We start from the raw sequence: 15,773 nt of genomic DNA on the forward strand, positions 1-15,773 counted from the left end.
ACAGAAGTACTTTAAGATTAGTTCAGTCACTCAGGTCATTTCAGTGGGGTGGGGGGGAAGACACGTTGCATGTGGTTTTGCGGTTTTGTTTTGTTTTTTAAACAAGCAGTAATATTTTCCCTGACATCTTGTGGATGGCAGAATAGGGAGGAGGACATGACATACTCCTTGGTCACAAGCCTGGGATTTCAGTGCCGAGAGTGCCGTGGAACAACCATGCCCAGCTGCATTTTGTACAACTAAGTGCCCCCCCCCAAAACGCTAACGCTGAGCGATGGTGGGGCAGAATACCAGGGGCTTTCAAAAGTTGTCCACATCACAGGAAGAAAGCCTGCGCAGCATTAACCGAGAAGCAGGACAAATTATCTGCAGCGCCCCACAACAAAGCCTCACAAGGCAGAAGCACGTCAGAAAAGCAGCGCGCAGACCTCCAGCTCAGCTAGCTCTAGGCAAGGCTCTTCTGCTCAGCGCTGAGGAGCCCCCCCCGGCTCCCCCACTACTGTCTGGGAGCCTGAAGAATCACAGGTCTGGGGACTGCTGCTTGCTTAACGCAGCAAGAGACCAAAAAGGGGATGAGAACTTACAGACACCGTAAGGAAGATCCATGCAGTTCTGGGATTAGGGGTAACACCAACTGCTACCGTCCCTGCTCTTCTCCAGGGGGATGCCTAAAGAGACCTCATCCTCCCATTCTTCCAGCTTCCCTTCCTCTTCAGAAGGAGGCTTAAGAGACCTAAATTTGCTAAGTACCAAACTGCAACAGCTGAGTATCAGCAGCACCCAGCTCACCTGCAAAAAAGGAGTTGCTACAAACCAGGGCTCACTCCTGACAAAGCAGCAGAAGCGATCACCCTAACTGGCGTTAGCTGCAGCCCACCAAACACCACTGGGATCATTAACAGCCACACGTGTGCACAGTTCCACCCCCCCCCCCCCCCAAAACAAGCAGACTTCTGTGGTTTGGCAAATGGTCAGATTAAGCAGAGAATACATGAAGTTGAGCAGAGAATGTTCTCGGTATGCAGCACTCTCTCCAGGTCACAGACCATAAAAATCCTTACATTTTTTAGGATCAAAGAAACCGTGGCCAGGAAAGACCTATCAGGTCATTAAACCCATCACCGAGTCGAAGCAGGTTATCTAGAAAGGACATAAATTCACATGCTCTGAGAACAGCAGCACTAAGTTCCCTCCAAAAAAAAAAAAAGATGCAAAGTTGCATGCGAGAACTAGGTCTGAAAGTTAAAATTCACTTTTGTTTTTAAGAAACAGACAGGCACGTTTGCACCAGGCAGCTGTAAGATGCTGACCTCGATCTAACGACACGGCTCTGCCACGAAGCCCCTGTGACAGCCCCTCTTTCTCACTCCCACTTGCAAATCCCTGGCTCCAAATACAAATGCCTTTCACTGCACAGCTCAACATGAAAATTACTTCGGAGCCCTGGTGCTGAAAATGCATCAAAGCACAGCCTCCGAATTCTCAATCCCCCAAAAAAAAAGAAATCAAAGGAGGAAAAGAAAAGACGGTTTGGCTCCCGCTGGTCTAAAGTAACAATAATGATAATAATCTACAGATCGCAGGAGGTTCATCTACCCTCCACGCCAAGTCATTTCGCTCCCTTCGCAGCCGAGCGTAATTGTTCCCGGGACTGCAAAAATTACCGTCTTTTCATTAGCGACCGGAGTTGCACAAACGCCTTTGAACAACCCCAAGCCCTCAGCTGTCAAAAGGAAACTATTTGCTCCTTTACGGTTCGAGTTGGGGCTGATGTTTCCGCGCGGAGGGTCGATCCCTCAGCTCCTCAAAAGCCGAGCAGTCAGGGGAGACGGATTAGCGTGAGCCGGGCATTAGGACGCGATAATTTAGCTGCCTGACGGCGAAGGCTCCGTGCGCTGCGTTAACTCGGGAAAATAAAGCACTTTGGGGGAATGTCAGCTCTGCCCGAGGACACGCGGCGCTGCGAGAGCCAGGCAGCGCCGGGGGGCTTCGTGCTCCAGCGCGGGGTCCGCCGAGCAGCCCCGCGGCCCCGCCAAGTTTGGGAGCATCGCGGCAGGCATCCCTTGGCTGCCGGCGGGCGGACGGCGCCCGAAGCGGCTACTCCTGGTGCTGGTCCTGGTGCTGTGCTCAGGGCTCGCCGCCCCTCTTGCCCCACAACGTGGGGACCCCCCCTTTGGGTCCCCGGCCTTTGGGACCCCAACGCACAGCCCCAGGGGAGACAGCCGGGACCCCAAACCCCTTCCTCGGGATCCCAAATCCCCCCTCAAGACCCCAAATCCCCTCTCAAGACCCCAAATCCCCCCACTCGAGACCCCAAAACCCCTCTTCAGGACCCCAAATCCCCCCTGGGGACCCCATAACTCCCTCCCTCGGGACCCCAGCCCCCCCGCCCCGGGACCCCAAACCCCAACTCCCACCCCACATCGCGCCCCCCCCAGCCCCCCGTGGCTCTCCCCACCGCCGCCCCGGTACCTGGGCCGCGCGGGAGCGCAACAAGTGGCCGCTCCCCGGGCGGCGCACGGCGGCCGTCCCCCCGCTGCTGGCGGTGTCGCTGTGGCGGCGCTCCGAGCGCCCCGGCGCCGCACACGCGAAAGGCGCTCACGAGCCCGCCCCGCTCGCCGGCTCTTGTGACCCTCGCGGGGCGCCGTACGGGCGGGCGCCGCCAGCCCGCCCCTCCCTCCCCGCGTGGCGGCGGCGGTGAGCCCAGCGCCCCCCGTCGCTGCCCTCGAGGAGCGCGCCGGGAGGGGGGCGGCGAGGCGGGCACCGGGACGGGGCCGGGGGGGGAAACCTGGGGGGGACCGGGGGGGACCCGGGAACCCCGGCACCGGCCTGGGCTGCCGGGAGGCCCCCAGCGCCAGGCCCGGCAGGCGGAACGGGGGGTGGGGGCTTCTGTTTGAAAGGTTTTAGGGCTTTGTTAAGGTTTTGTGTGGTTTTTTTTTTTTCAAGGTTTTAGCGATTTATTTTTTTTTAGGGTTTTAGTTTGTTTTTTTTTTTTAAGGTTTTAGGGCTTTTCTTTTTCAAGGTTTTAGGGTTTGTTTTTTTAAAAGGTTTTGGGGCTTTTTTTTAAAGGTTTTGAGTGTTTTTTTTTAAGGTTTTAGGGTTTTATTAACCTTTTAGGGTTTTTTTTTGGGGGGGGGGGTAGGTTTTTTTGAGGGGTTTTAGGTATTTTGGGGGGGTTAGTTTTTTGAGGGGGAGAGTTAGGGTTTTTGGGGGGGTTAACTTTTGGGGGGCTTAGTTAATTTGGGGTGGTTAGGGTTTGGGGGGGTTTTAGTTTTTTGGAGGGGTTGGGCTTTTGGGTTTTATTTTTTTTTTTAAGGTTTTAGGGCTTTTTAAGGTTTTTTTTTAAGGTTTTAGGGCTTTTTTAAGGTTTTAAGGGTTTTTTTTAATGTTTTAGGGCTTTTTAAATCTGTTTAAAGGTTTTTGCGTTTTGTTTTTTTAACTTTTTTGTTTGTGTTGGGGGGCTTTTTAAGGTTTTTGTGTGTGTTTCTTTTTTAAGGTTTTGTTGTGTTTTTTTTTTTTAATTTTTCTTGCGTGTCAGTTTTTTTAAGGTTTTGTTGTGTTTTTTATTTATTTAATTTTTTTGTGTGTGTCTTTTAATCCCTTCCAGGCGCCGAGCAGAGATGATCATCCCCGTCAGGTGCTTCACGTGCGGGAAGATCGTCGGGAACAAGTGGGAGGCATACCTGGGCCTGCTGCAGGCCGAGTACACCGAGGGGTGCGTGGGGGTGCTGGGGGGCACCCAAGGGTGCTGGGGGGTGCGCCTGGGGGCTCGGTGCTCGCCCGTCTGCAGTGCCATGGCACTGCCAAAAGGCTGTGAAACAGCAAGAGCTGCAGACACAGGCTGAGCCTGACCAGGTAACCACGGGTCAGACCCGATAACGGGGGGGAAAAAAGCAGTCAGGTCCCTAGGGAACGCGTCTGGGTGGTAATAGGGGATTTGCCAAGCGTAACCTCTGCACCCGCAGCCTCAAAGAACTCCATGCCCTCAATTATTCACCTCTTAGGGAAGGTTAAAGGAAGAAAGGAGCAACATGGTCAGCTTTACCACCAACACGTTATGGTGGGATCACTTTTTCTTAGTTCTTTTTAAAGGAGAGGGAAAGAGAAAGTGGCAATTGTAAGTATCATCTAATACTGCTCATGGTGTGTGCCCCCTTTTAGGTTTTCCTATAAGCATTTCATATTTGCTACTCCAGGATTTTTAGCCTTATTTCAAAGCACTGGTTTGTGCTGGGGAAGGAGCCCCTGTTTAATTTGACTGCCCTAAATACCCTAACATCTCTATTTTAAGAAGTCCACGTGGGCTTTGCATGACCCAAATTATCTTTTAATAGTTCAGGGAGGGTCTGGCAGTGCTGGGACTGCATCTGACAGGTCTGTGGAAGGTAGTTTTTGAGCAATATTTACACTGTCATTAAGTTTAAGTATGAAGAAAAAAACTGCAAATCAAAACAGTGGAAAAAAAAACATGGCAGAAGTCTGAGTGACTTCCCAAAATCATGTTGAAACTATTAAGTAGAATTAAAAGAGTATTTGTTTTGTGTTCACATGGCTAAGGTCCCTAACAGGTTTTTTAAATGGGTAAGTGTAGTGTATCGAATTACAGAATGTGCATAAACACAGATTTCACTGCCTTTTCTCTAAATCTTGAAAACGTTCTTGTGGCTTTTGACAAAACAGAGTCCTATGTTAGACACTGAAGCACAGAACGAGAAGAGAAGAAAAGCTTTGAGGTTTAAGCCTCTTCTAAACTTGTAGGAAGTTATGATTAATCTTTGTATGGGCTTTGCAGAGGGAAAGATGCCTTGTCCCCGTCACCGCTTATATGTTTCATTAAAAACTGTCCAGTGAAAATCACGGCAGAAGAGAGCAGGGAGAAGATGCCAGTGCCCCAGTGGGTACCCACGTGCGGCACCGCTTCGTCCCGCCTGCAGCACCCAGCACTTACCTCTGCTGGATTTCACGCCGTTTCTCATTGTCTAATGCTCCGATCTACGTAGATCGCTCTGCAAGGGCTCTCTTCCCTCCAGGGAGGCAACAGCACCTCGAAGTTTACTGCCATCAGTGAACTTGCTGAGGATGCACTCCGCAGCCAGGTCATTGCTAAAACGTTGAACAAAACCGGCCTTAGAACTGAGTTCCTCCACCAGTCTTTTGTTGTCTTTCCTTTACGTAGTTAAAAGCATTAAAACATGACAGGTTGCAAATCATCTCGCAGTAATGCTGAAGTTTATCCGAGCTGTTCTGGTACCACTTGTGACTTCTTACTTTCCAATTACCTTTTAATATATTTTTCCTATCTTCAGCATTCCTCTGCGTTTGTGTAGGGACCATTGGAAGAAGTCCATTCTTACTTCTAAATGCTTACCTCAAAAACAATTGCTGTGGTCACGGGTGTAATTCTGGGGGGAGTATTTGAGCTAATGCAGTTCTGGTATTGTGAAATCAGAAGCAGAGCTCAGCAGATGATGAACCATTAAAATGTTACAGTGCAGCATTAGAATCACCATTAATTATAAGCTTAAAAAATAAGTGGACAAAATCAAAGAAATAAACTTAGCCAATCAGTTTGCGGTTAAAAAAACCACACCTCTCTGTTTGTCCCTTTAAGTTGCTTTTTTTCCCTCGGTACTTGGAAGCTAGAGAAGAAGGGAAAAACAACTGAAGTGTTGGTAGTGTTTCAGCTGAAATTTATAGCATGACTTCTAAAGTTTCTGTTCATGTTGGTATTCCGCATCTCTGGAAAGTTCTGAACTTTCAGACGCAGTTAGCTCTTAAAACTTAGGTATCAACAGACATCAGATGGTTTTGTTCTCAAGTGTTTTGGAATGTTTAAGTATCACGTGATGTTATTTATAAACATTCTTTTCTTAAAATTAGACTGCTCGTACACTTCTCTTAAGTAACTTTGGCAAGTGCCAGGACTAAAATGGAAAGCCGTGTTGTTTCAGCCCCTGAGAGGCCGCTGACAGGTCCGAGGGCTGACTGACATCATCAGGGAAGCTGCAGGAGTTCTACTCCGTGCAGTTAGGCCGTACTGCATGAAGCCAAACAACCTTTCACCACGGTCCAGCTTGTGCAGAAGCTTCCTTTCAGTCGTTAATACTTTAGGAAAGCATCTACCAGCTTCTTGCAACGGGACAATTACAAGTTTGGGAAATTTAATTTGTTTTAGTCAAATGCTGGATTGTTGCGCTACGTGATATAAATCTAAAGATCCCAGCTGAGTCACATTTCATGAATGTTAAATGCTGAAGGAGTGTCAGACTGGCTCTCTGGCTAATAGGTTGGTGCTAAAGAGCTTGGATAGCGTCTCTCATCTATAAAAGGTCTGGTAGGGACATCCATTGAAGACACGTGCAGTGGTTTAGGCTAGGATGACTCATAAAGGGATTTTCTACCCAACTGAAAGAATCTTGAGGAGTCACTCAGGAATTACATGGAAAGACTGTAAAACGCAGACTTATTCTTGAGTGGTCTGCGTGTCCTTAGTTGTATATACGTGGGGGGCAAATTCTACAGCTGAATGCCATTTCAGATGGGATCTGTAATGGTTTTTATCCTTCCTCAGAATTAGCATCCATGAGGATTAGTTTGCATTGAGTTATTTTAGTTTAATCTGTGTCAACCTTTTAAAGTCCCTTAGGCCACAAATGTATCTTGTGAAGTAAGCAGGTATCATCCTCCGTTACACAGAGCAGATGTGTTGTAATGATGCTTTTAGATGCTAAGAATAGCACAGATAACAATGCGTAGAGATGCTACTCCTTATTCCTCATGTCAGGAGACTGTCTTGTGCCTTTTTGCTGCCTTCTGCCACACAGCTAGCAGTCATAGCCAGCACAGGTAATTAAGGACTGTCCAGGATGTCGGGAGTGGAAATGACTTCACATGTTTCAGAACCGCTCCCGTTACTACACTCAGGCCTCCTGACCGATGAGATTTTTAACCAGATCAGCTCTTCTTTTTTCTACAGACTGGTGTTTGTAAAAGGTGTTGTAGGAGGAAAACTAAGTCACTGTAATTAAATAATTGGAGTTAGAAATGTGCCATATTTCAAGTCTCTTTCCAACTGTGAAGACCAGAGACTTGTTTCTAAAACCAAAATACTTGGATCTCACTTAACCTTGCTCCCATGACCAAGTATGCCCACATTAGAGGACTAGTTCAGAAGAGGAAATTCTTAAGATCTGGTCTATTACAGTTCTGTCCCTGTGGGAGTTCTCCAGACTTACCTCTGAAAGTCTGGGAGTTGTCTCAGCGAGGTTCCATCTTTACAGAAGATCACGTGCATCTGCAGGCCAGAGAACAGGCAAACACCCTGTCAACAGCAGCAAATGGAAAAGAACATTAACAGCACATGCTAAATTTCTTGGTTTAAACTGCAAACAAGTTTTCCTCTATGACTAAGCTCAGAGTAATCAGTATGTTGCTTAGGAACATTTACAAGTGGTTCTGACTCATTTCATATTTTTTTTATTATTGTTGTTGTTCGTTAATAGAGATGCCCTGGATGCCCTTGGCTTGAAGAGGTACTGCTGCCGCAGAATGCTCCTAGCCCATGTGGATCTGATTGAGAAGCTTTTGAATTATGCACCCCTGGAGAAATGAGACGAGAAATGTGCTATGCTGCAAGCCATGTGTATCGTATTTCTAATTCTAAGCTTGAAACTGGACTTCAGGCATTAAAAGATGCAAGCCACCTGTAGTGCAACCACTGAGAGATGTTTAGCTCGCTGCCCCAAACCGCTAACTTCTTCCAAGGAAACAAACGAAGGATGAAGTCCACTTAAGATTTGGAGATTAAAAGTTCAAATGCTTCTTTTTAAATCAATGCTTTGAGGGTGTGTTTTTTTTTCCTGAACTTTTAGATACTTCTGCCAGCAAAAATAAATGTTTGTTTTATGAAATACAGTCATTTGTCTACGTAAAATGTGGAATTAAAGGTCTTTCCCTGTAGCCTTCCTACAGTTGTTGGGTAGGGTTGTGTGTGTGCTTTCACCTCGCCACCTGTGCTGGTCACTTTGAGGTCAGGAGTACTAGTAAGTAAACCGAGCGTTTCGCACTATGCAGTCAGGGTGGGTTAGAAAGACAGACCGAAGTTCTGGGTCCCAACAGCAGAACGGGTAAGCTTGCTAAGAATGAAGCGTTACTCTTGGAACCTTGCAGAGCTCCTTTTTCACTGCAGCTGAGGTCAGCTTGTGGTCTCTACCCCAATTTTTATAAAACACTGCTGTTCTATTACAGAAAAATGGTTAAAAAAAAAGAGCAGTGCTCTTTACTGTGGTAAAGTGTCTGAGCATTCCCACTGAAGGCATTGGATGGGAGAATTTACACACGCTAGTGTGAACGGGATCAAAACCTCACCGAGCACCTGCTTTGTAGCTGATACGCAAGCTTCCCACTTGTTAGTGGCATTGCTGGCTTCACGTTGTGCTGTGCATGTAGCGTGGGACTGCCTCACCAAAATAAGTGGGCCCTGGGCACTCCTGGTAGAATGAAACACTGAGAGGTCAGCTGTATATGCAGGGCTTGTGAAGGGTACCTGCTGCAAGGCAGGCACCGGCCCTGCCAAAAGATCCTTTTTCCTCACCTTTCTATTGCACTGTCAGCTGAAGGCTGGACCACATTTCATGAGGTTGTCTGACACCCAGAAAATGCGTCATCCCCACCAGCATGTGCACAGGCAGGCACACCAGCCTCACGCCAAAGTGCAGGAGGACAATTCTTACACCTGTGCACGCTCAGGATTCTGTTTAAATGCAGCGTTTGCCTGGATGCAAATGTAGGACAGATCATAGAGCAGCCTCGTAGATAGCAGGCTGGGAGAGGTGATAATCCCTTAACTTGCAGCCTGTTCAGTTAAGCTCTTGGCACTTGAGTTTCAGCTGCTGGGTAAAAAGCATCTTTGTGGATTCTTTTCCATAGTTCAAGAACTACAAAGAAGCTGTTCTTAACAAAACTTTCCAGGGATACTATTTAGTGTGCTTAATGGGTCAAACTTCTATGTGCAAACCTTAAAACTAGATTGTCTCAAAAAAATAAGTTACAGGACAGCTTGCCTTTGGCTATAGCTATCACCCCAGCAATCTTTACACTTGAACTTGCTTTTCAATTTATTACAATGGGATAGTAGATAAGTTTTCCCATATTCAGCAGTTCTTCATTGAAGACATTTTAAAATCACATGCTTTAGCCTAATGCGAAGAGAATTAAGCAATTAATTCTAGTATTCATTTCACAGTTTGTCAGATAGCTTATGTTCTGCATGACTGCTGTATTATCTAGCTAAATGCACTTAAAAAAAAAAAAGGCAAAAACTTCTCATTTCTCTTTTGGGCAGTTTTTAAAGGGGAAATGTAAGATGACCTTTCCCAAACGAACTCCTGTAGGGCACTTTTCTCTGTTACAGTGGAGCGTTACATGGAGATACGCGTGGACTCATTCACGGCAAGCCCAAAAGGCCAGGACCACTTCTCACCTGCGTCCGCTCAGCGAGCTGTGCTGAGAAAGCCCAGCAGCCCAGGCTGGCACGTTCAGCAGAGGCAGCCAAGCATCAGTGCCAAAAGACTGGATTAGAGCGCCGACAGTACTTTGTTTCGAGCTCCAAAAGCAATTTTCTAATCTGGTTTTCTGCTTTAGAATGACATGTTTCTTTTCGAAGCAGATGCCAGCACAAGGTTAAGTTATTTGATAAGAACAGCTACGGCTCTTAAATGCTGTAATGAAGATGCAATTTACAAAAACAGAGCAGGCCTCATTCAGAAATTCAAAGGAAGAAGGAAAAGCAGCTTGGCTGCTCTCATTACTGTTTCTCAGAGTGCGGCGCAGTGGATGCCAGCGACACTCAGCCTGGTATCACTCCATCAACCAGCTGTTACACAAGGAGCAGCAAACATGAACGAGTAGCAGGACGAAGTCACGGCGAGCATTAACGCTGCTCCACACAGCACACAACAACCTGTCTGAATCGCAGCTTTTCCACAGGAGTTTGCAGATGCAGCACAGGCCCAAAAAACGTTCTGTGATGTGTCCATACAGTTTATCGTGTTCGTATGAAAGGCTGTCTCAGGAGTTTTGTCCTTGGGAGGGTCAGGAGCAGAAATAGAGCTTAGATCCCATTAAAAAAAAGTCAGTGAAATTTTCAATGGATTTCTATAAATCCCAGCTTTCACCCTTGTTCTTTGGTAACTAGGAAAGTGATTCCCTTTCCACTGTCATTTCTCCCGTGCTTGCTTCTGCAGCTGCTAATAACATAAGCATACTGGATCTGCTTCCTAACCTGCCAGATCTCTGTGAGAACAGCTATTAAACATGCTCACAACCACCATATTTTTTTAAAGCTAATGTAAAAGAGACATGCACATACATAGGGAAGGAAAAAAAGAAAAAAGCACCTGGCTTTCTCTGAATCTTTATAAAAAGGAGACCTTAGCAGAACCAACAGATAGGCAGAAGCAAAAAAAGAGAGTGAGAAATCATACAGAATATGCAGCCACTTCTGCAGTTGCTTATTCACTTTATATATAAAGCATTTTAGAAATTTCTCAACTTGATTATGAAAGACAGTTGTAGGGATCACATTAACTTGGTGTTGGAAAAGAACGCAGGCACAAGCTGCAGTGTAACATGAGCACTGCCGTCACCCAGATATCAGCCTCCGAGGGGCACGGGAAGGGGCTCAGGCAGGACACTTACACCTCACCACCCCATAAAAATAATGGGGTAGTGCCAGCTCAGCATGTGATGTGAGATGAGGTCAAACTACAGGGAAACCTGTATTTGTCGGGTCCAAATCCCTGCTTCTACCTGGAGTCCCAGCATCAGGTGATTCGCATGCCTGGAAAGCTTTACATTTCTTGAAATGACAGTTTAAAAGAAATCAGTAAATCTTGATCGTAATTCTGAGTCCATCTGCGGGAAGTGAAATATGTCAGTACTCCATAACGAGCCTCAAGCCTTAGCTTTCAAAAGGAGTTTTGCTCTGAAAAACAACCTGAGGGTCTCACCCCCAAGTGATGCACTGAGAAGGATGCTGGGGTTTTGTTCTCCTCGTGCCCCTTCCCCAGATGCAGCCTGGAATCAGGGACCGGAGCCTGGGTTCTTGTATACGCTTCTTGTCTATATGATGAAAACTAAAAGCTCTGAAAACTGTCATTACCACCAGTGCACAACCCTGTAGCTGTACGTAAGTTTCCATAGAGATGCCTAACTTACCGTGTAGCTACCTATCTGCATTTTAGTGGTAACAAACTATGAGGATCCAGAACACAAGCTACCCTTTTCCCTGCAAATAGCTCTACAGGCAAAAAAACAATCTCCCGAAGGAAGGAGAAAAAAGAAAGGAAAAGAAAGGGAAGAAACCCCCACAACCTATTTGTCATTAAAAGTGGCTTAATTTCAAGTATCTTCTAATTTCAGTACTGACCCTAGTAAGAAACTAGCACTTCTGCTTTGTCCCTTCTCTGAGTACAATTTGAGCTTAGTTAGCAGCATTTTCTTACTCCTGCCACTCCTCCGATGAAACATCTCCAAACTGTTGTTCCCACCTGGCTCTGACTCGCCAGACGATGAGGACAGCTTTAATTTCCACTTCAACATGTTTGTGCCGTAGTTGACAGAGTGGCTTTGTTTTCAGATCCAATTTTTATTCAGCTTCTCCAGCCAGAGAGAAGGTACTTTTAATTGTTCGATAGGAGCGGCGCAATAGAGAGATGTGAAAACCAAGGGGAAGGAGCATGTTGGCTTTGCCGTGCTTTGTAGTTTGATGTGCTGCTCACTGAAGTCGGTGGGAGTCTTTTCATTAACTTCAGTGTGACTTCAAATGGCCCGGTAGCATGCGGTGCCTTAGACCACTTGAGTGTCCAGGATTAATTTGTTTTTATTAAGTTCTGCTAAGAAACGCTCTTTGAGGTGCCCAAGCCTTAGGTACTCAAAGAGCTTCCAGATCTTGCTGCAGACCTCAGCCTCATGTGCTGGGGCTGCATAAGACCATAAAAACCAAAAAGAGTTAAGAAGTTATCCTTGGCTTCAGCAACTCTGGCCACCCAGGGAGAGCTGCAGGGCAAGTGCCTGCGCTTCAGGCTAGCGCTGGGAAACAGCATGACATTTACGTGGGAGTAGCAAACCCTCATTTGTTTCTCCTTGATGCTCACCTACAGAAATATACAGGAGATGTAGAGCCAAGACATGCAAAGAGTGCTAGGTACCTTCAGTCTTATTTCTACTCCACAAACATGTCTTCCAGATTTTGCCTGTCACGTACTTTGGTGACCTATACCGTGTGCTTGTAGGTCACACTTAGCTGGGGTGAGGTCACAGCCCCTGAGCACCACACGAGTTTCCCCTGTTTCTTCCCTGATGCGTCTGTTCTCCACAGGCTGCAAACATCGAGTCTTGTAACAGCCAAGTTTGAAAATTCATGCAGAACAGTCCTTCATTTGTCACTCCCAAACACGAAGCAAGCGTTTTTAATAAAAAGGGTTCATAATTTTCTGCTTTCAGGAGCTGAACAAATAGCGATCAAAGAACGGCATGGAACAGCTGACAAAAAGCTAAAAGCATGTATACTTTGGGGAGCATAAGAAAACAGCAGTTAACAACAGACTTCAAAGCAAGCCCCGAAGGCTCTGGTCAAGACTTTCCATAGGCACTAATGATTTTGATTTAACCCATGCCCCATCCCACAGGCTTGATTTGCAGATGGAAGGAACAAATGCTGAATACCCGCTATTTGGAAATCAGACCTCCTTCTTTTAAAAGCACATCTAATTGGAGCATTCAAAGTAACGAACTGCTTTAAAAAAGTGAAGGAAATAGTGCCTTTGTGGACTGAGGCCAAGCAGCAGGACAGCCGTGCTCAGCACCCACCGTTAGTTGTTGACATTTCTCAAGCTTCTGCTTGCCACATGCAACCGCATGCACCGCCACCATGCTATCTACAAGCATTTAATTACTTCGGAGATTAACATAAATGTCAGTGTCCTCACCAGCATCTCTCCGGAGACCTGATCCAAGTGCATGGAGCTCAATGGGAATCCTTCCTTCAGTGCTGGTGCTGTTTGGGACCATCCCATCCCACGTTCTCTTTGCCTTCCTCCAGCTGGTCACATCAGCAAAGGAACTCGCTTTGCCCATTCCTGTGTCATGTCGTTGCTCAAGTCTTTCAAAGAAAGAAAACCACTTCACCTTAAGCTGTGTATTTAGAAACAGGCCTTAAAAAGAACGCATTTGGTGCTCAAGCCTGCCACCAGTATGGTGCCTCAGTTTCCCTGCCTCTGAGATGACACTCATCCTGCCCTTCAGAAACGAACAGCAAGAAGTCTAATCTCACCCAATACCTGCTTTCTTCTTGCCTCCCTCTTATCAAAGACCCCTGTTATGTGCTGCCTCAAATCCTAATGGAATATGTTTAAATATTTTCTTTTTAAAAGAGCTGCTTGACTGTGGGCTGAGCCCAACACAGGAATCATGGACTCCATTTTGATCATGGAAAGCCGTGAGCTGTGCAGCAACCCAGAGATCAGCAGCATCAGCAGAGATCTCCAGCAATCCAGAAGGTACAAGAACTCAGCCAAAATCCAACCATCTCCAGCTATTTACCCAAAGCCGCCTCCAAGGGTTTTCCTCCCACTACCTCTTTTTGCCCTTTTTAAAGGAGGCTTCCCTATGGCAGTTTACGTGGAGGCATGCTCCTTCCTAGACAGTACTGGGAAAGCAAAGTGAGAAAGTCCACTTAATGGAAAAATGGGCTAAATGGTGATCAGAGCAGCCTCAACTACTTGCAGGTATTGATTGGCCACTGCCAGGGCTCTGCCCAACTCTTTATCAACACAATAATGGCTTGTGATGCAGCAAAGCCCTCAAGCCTCCCGTCTCCAAAGAAAGTGGAAGTTTGGCACTTCTGTAATTGAGTTTATAAGTTTATACACAGCAATGGAATACCTAATGTCTGGGCTGGAGGAGTAACTAGAGGTTTTGCTTAAATTCACCTTGAAAATTTAAAAACAAAATAAGAAGATGAGTGCTGCTCTCAGCTGTAGGCCCTTCCCAGTAATGAGCTGTGCAGCTGAAGCAATTATGAACTTTACTTTTTTAAAGGAGCAATAGCAGTTTGACCAGGAGGTCTTCCTCCAGGAAGGAGCTAATAAATGAAAGCATTAACTTTATAGTGGGTTGACTGCTTCAGATCATTACAGAGATGGCCTACAGCTCCACACTTCACTAACTTGATTTTTATTTTTTTTCCAAAAGCAACGCGAAGGTGCACAAACACACACCCTATTTGGACCCACTCAGCATTAAATGCAGCCTAGACAAATGGCTGTTTTCCTCCACCGAGCAACATTTTTAAAAGGACAGGAAAAAAAAGTAATAATTAAATTCCACTGATAAATAATTGTTTGCAATAAATAAAGAGAAACAAATGCCATTGACCTCAGCAGCTTCCATTACTGCTACCCAGGCTGCTGCTGAACAAAAGGAACGCTGTGTGCTGCAGTAGCTAGGAGCAGCAGCAGCATGGAGAAATTCCCATTTCAGCTACAGCTGGAGACATCTCAAGACGCAGCTCTCAATGGCTGAGCCACAGCCAGAGCAGCTGGGGGCTCCTGACAGCCCAGTGTCCCTGCACTCTGCAGGCACAGAGTGATGCCTGTAGTGCAGCCCCATGCCAGTTAAACCCCTTTTACCCTTAACTCAATCCACAGATGGGCAAAGCTGCTTCAGGCCAGGTCCTGTGGGTAAATTCAGGTTCTCTGGAGCAAAGCTGGAGCCTCCAGCCAGGACCAAGGTGGCCCTGTGTTGCCTGGGCAAAGGGTCTTCCTGGAGGCTGTGGCCATGTTACATCCACCAAGACAGCAGCGTTTGCCCTCACTGCCTGCCACTGTAGCATGCCCAGGAGGCCAACAACCTCCTACTGCTTCCAGACCTAGGCCCAAGGCAGATTTTCACAAAACAGAGCACCTCTTCTGGGAGACACTTTGTCAGCAGAGCTCTTTCTTCCTTGGAGGCTGCTTATAAATGAGCCTCGTCCTTCTTCCCTCCCACCATCCCCACATGTTGGGATTCCCAATTTGAAACATCTGAAACTTATTCTAAACCCTGAATGTAATAAGCTAAATGGACTCAGAGCTGCAGGCCTTCGGTCCCTTCTGTGGATTCACTTCCAAGGAGTTCTGCTGTCAGAGCTGAGAAGTCATATTGCATGTGAGGTTACCACAATATCACAAACTTAAGCTGGTTATTTCTCTCTTTTCTACTTTAAAAGCTACAATATTCAGGTAGCTTAAAGAAAAACAACCTTTGGATTTTGTCTACTCATAAATCCATCACAACAGCTTGGGGGAAAACAGTAAATAAGATATTGGAAGAAGAACACAAGAGGCCAAAAGACGAGTATCTCCCTCTCTAGATGTGCTGTTTGCAACCAAAGCCAGGTACCAGGCTGTGATATTAGTGTGTGGTATTGATTTGTTCTTAATCCAGAGAAATGCCCCTGTAATGAACTCTGCTGTGCCCTTAATGATTTCATATCGAAGGATGTTAGGTGTCTTGCTCATAACAAAGTAACAGCAATTCCAAAAATAGCAAGCCTCATAATAAAATGTTATTGAGGAGCCTGAATTTCAATATAAAAGGGACTCTGCTGTACTCAAGGGCTTACTAGATACAAATGCATACTTTAAAAAGTTGTATTAAAGTCATGTCAGTGGCTGAGTTACGGAGGCAACGTGAGATGCTACTTCAGGAAGCAGCTGAGCCCAAGGTCCCCA

General features: G+C 46.3%; 2 protein-coding genes and 1 long non-coding RNA gene across 9 annotated transcripts in view; 1 reads left to right on the forward strand and 2 right to left on the reverse strand.

Moving 5' to 3' along the window:
- TSPAN4 (tetraspanin 4) overlaps positions 1 to 2,612 on the reverse strand; it is a 411,936-nt gene extending 409,324 nt beyond the window's left edge. For 3 of the 5 annotated variants that reach the window (XM_083839587.1, XM_083839582.1, XM_083839586.1), the window contains exon 1: positions 2,473 to 2,612. The gene's annotated coding sequence lies outside the window, so the exon portion shown is untranslated. Of the gene's footprint in view, positions 1 to 584; positions 836 to 2,472 lie in introns of those variants that run through there. The other 2 variants (XM_083839583.1, XM_083839580.1) reach the window with 2 other exon arrangements.
- On the forward strand, positions 2,577 to 7,912 carry POLR2L (RNA polymerase II, I and III subunit L). 3 transcript variants are annotated; one of them, XM_083839605.1, is made up of 3 exons: positions 2,577 to 2,697; positions 3,608 to 3,715; positions 7,503 to 7,912. In XM_083839605.1, exons 2-3 carry the CDS (start codon positions 3,621 to 3,623, stop codon positions 7,609 to 7,611), a joined length of 204 nt encoding a protein of 67 aa, XP_083695731.1. In that variant the 5' UTR covers positions 2,577 to 2,697; positions 3,608 to 3,620; the 3' UTR covers positions 7,612 to 7,912. The 3 variants fall into 3 exon arrangements, with proteins under 3 accessions (XP_083695731.1, XP_083695732.1, XP_083695733.1); XM_083839606.1 differs by having other exon boundaries at positions 2,679 to 2,756; XM_083839607.1 differs by lacking the exon at positions 2,577 to 2,697 and adding an exon at positions 2,759 to 2,879.
- Positions 7,502 to 14,998, reverse strand: LOC310900903. Its single transcript, XR_014585447.1, has 2 exons — positions 14,691 to 14,998; positions 7,502 to 13,162 (listed from the first exon to the last, which is right to left on the reverse strand). It is a non-coding gene; the product is annotated as an uncharacterized lncRNA (long non-coding RNA).
- Between the last annotated feature and the right edge of the window lie 775 nt (positions 14,999 to 15,773).

The sequence above is a fragment of the Anser anser genome, assembly GCF_964211835.1.
Source record: "Anser anser genome assembly, chromosome: 5".
Lineage (NCBI taxonomy): Eukaryota > Metazoa > Chordata > Aves > Anseriformes > Anatidae > Anser > Anser anser.

What these genes read in the sequence shown, in the direction of transcription:
- POLR2L (XM_083839605.1), top strand. Translation starts at nt 3,621, where the DNA reads ATGATCATCCCCGTCAGGTGCTTCACGTGCGGGAAGATCGTCGGGAAC. An exon ending in CAGGCCGAGTACACCGAGGG is followed by an intron (nt 3,716 to 7,502) that starts GTGCGTGGGGGT and finishes GTTCGTTAATAG; the next exon opens with AGATGCCCTGGATGCCCTTG.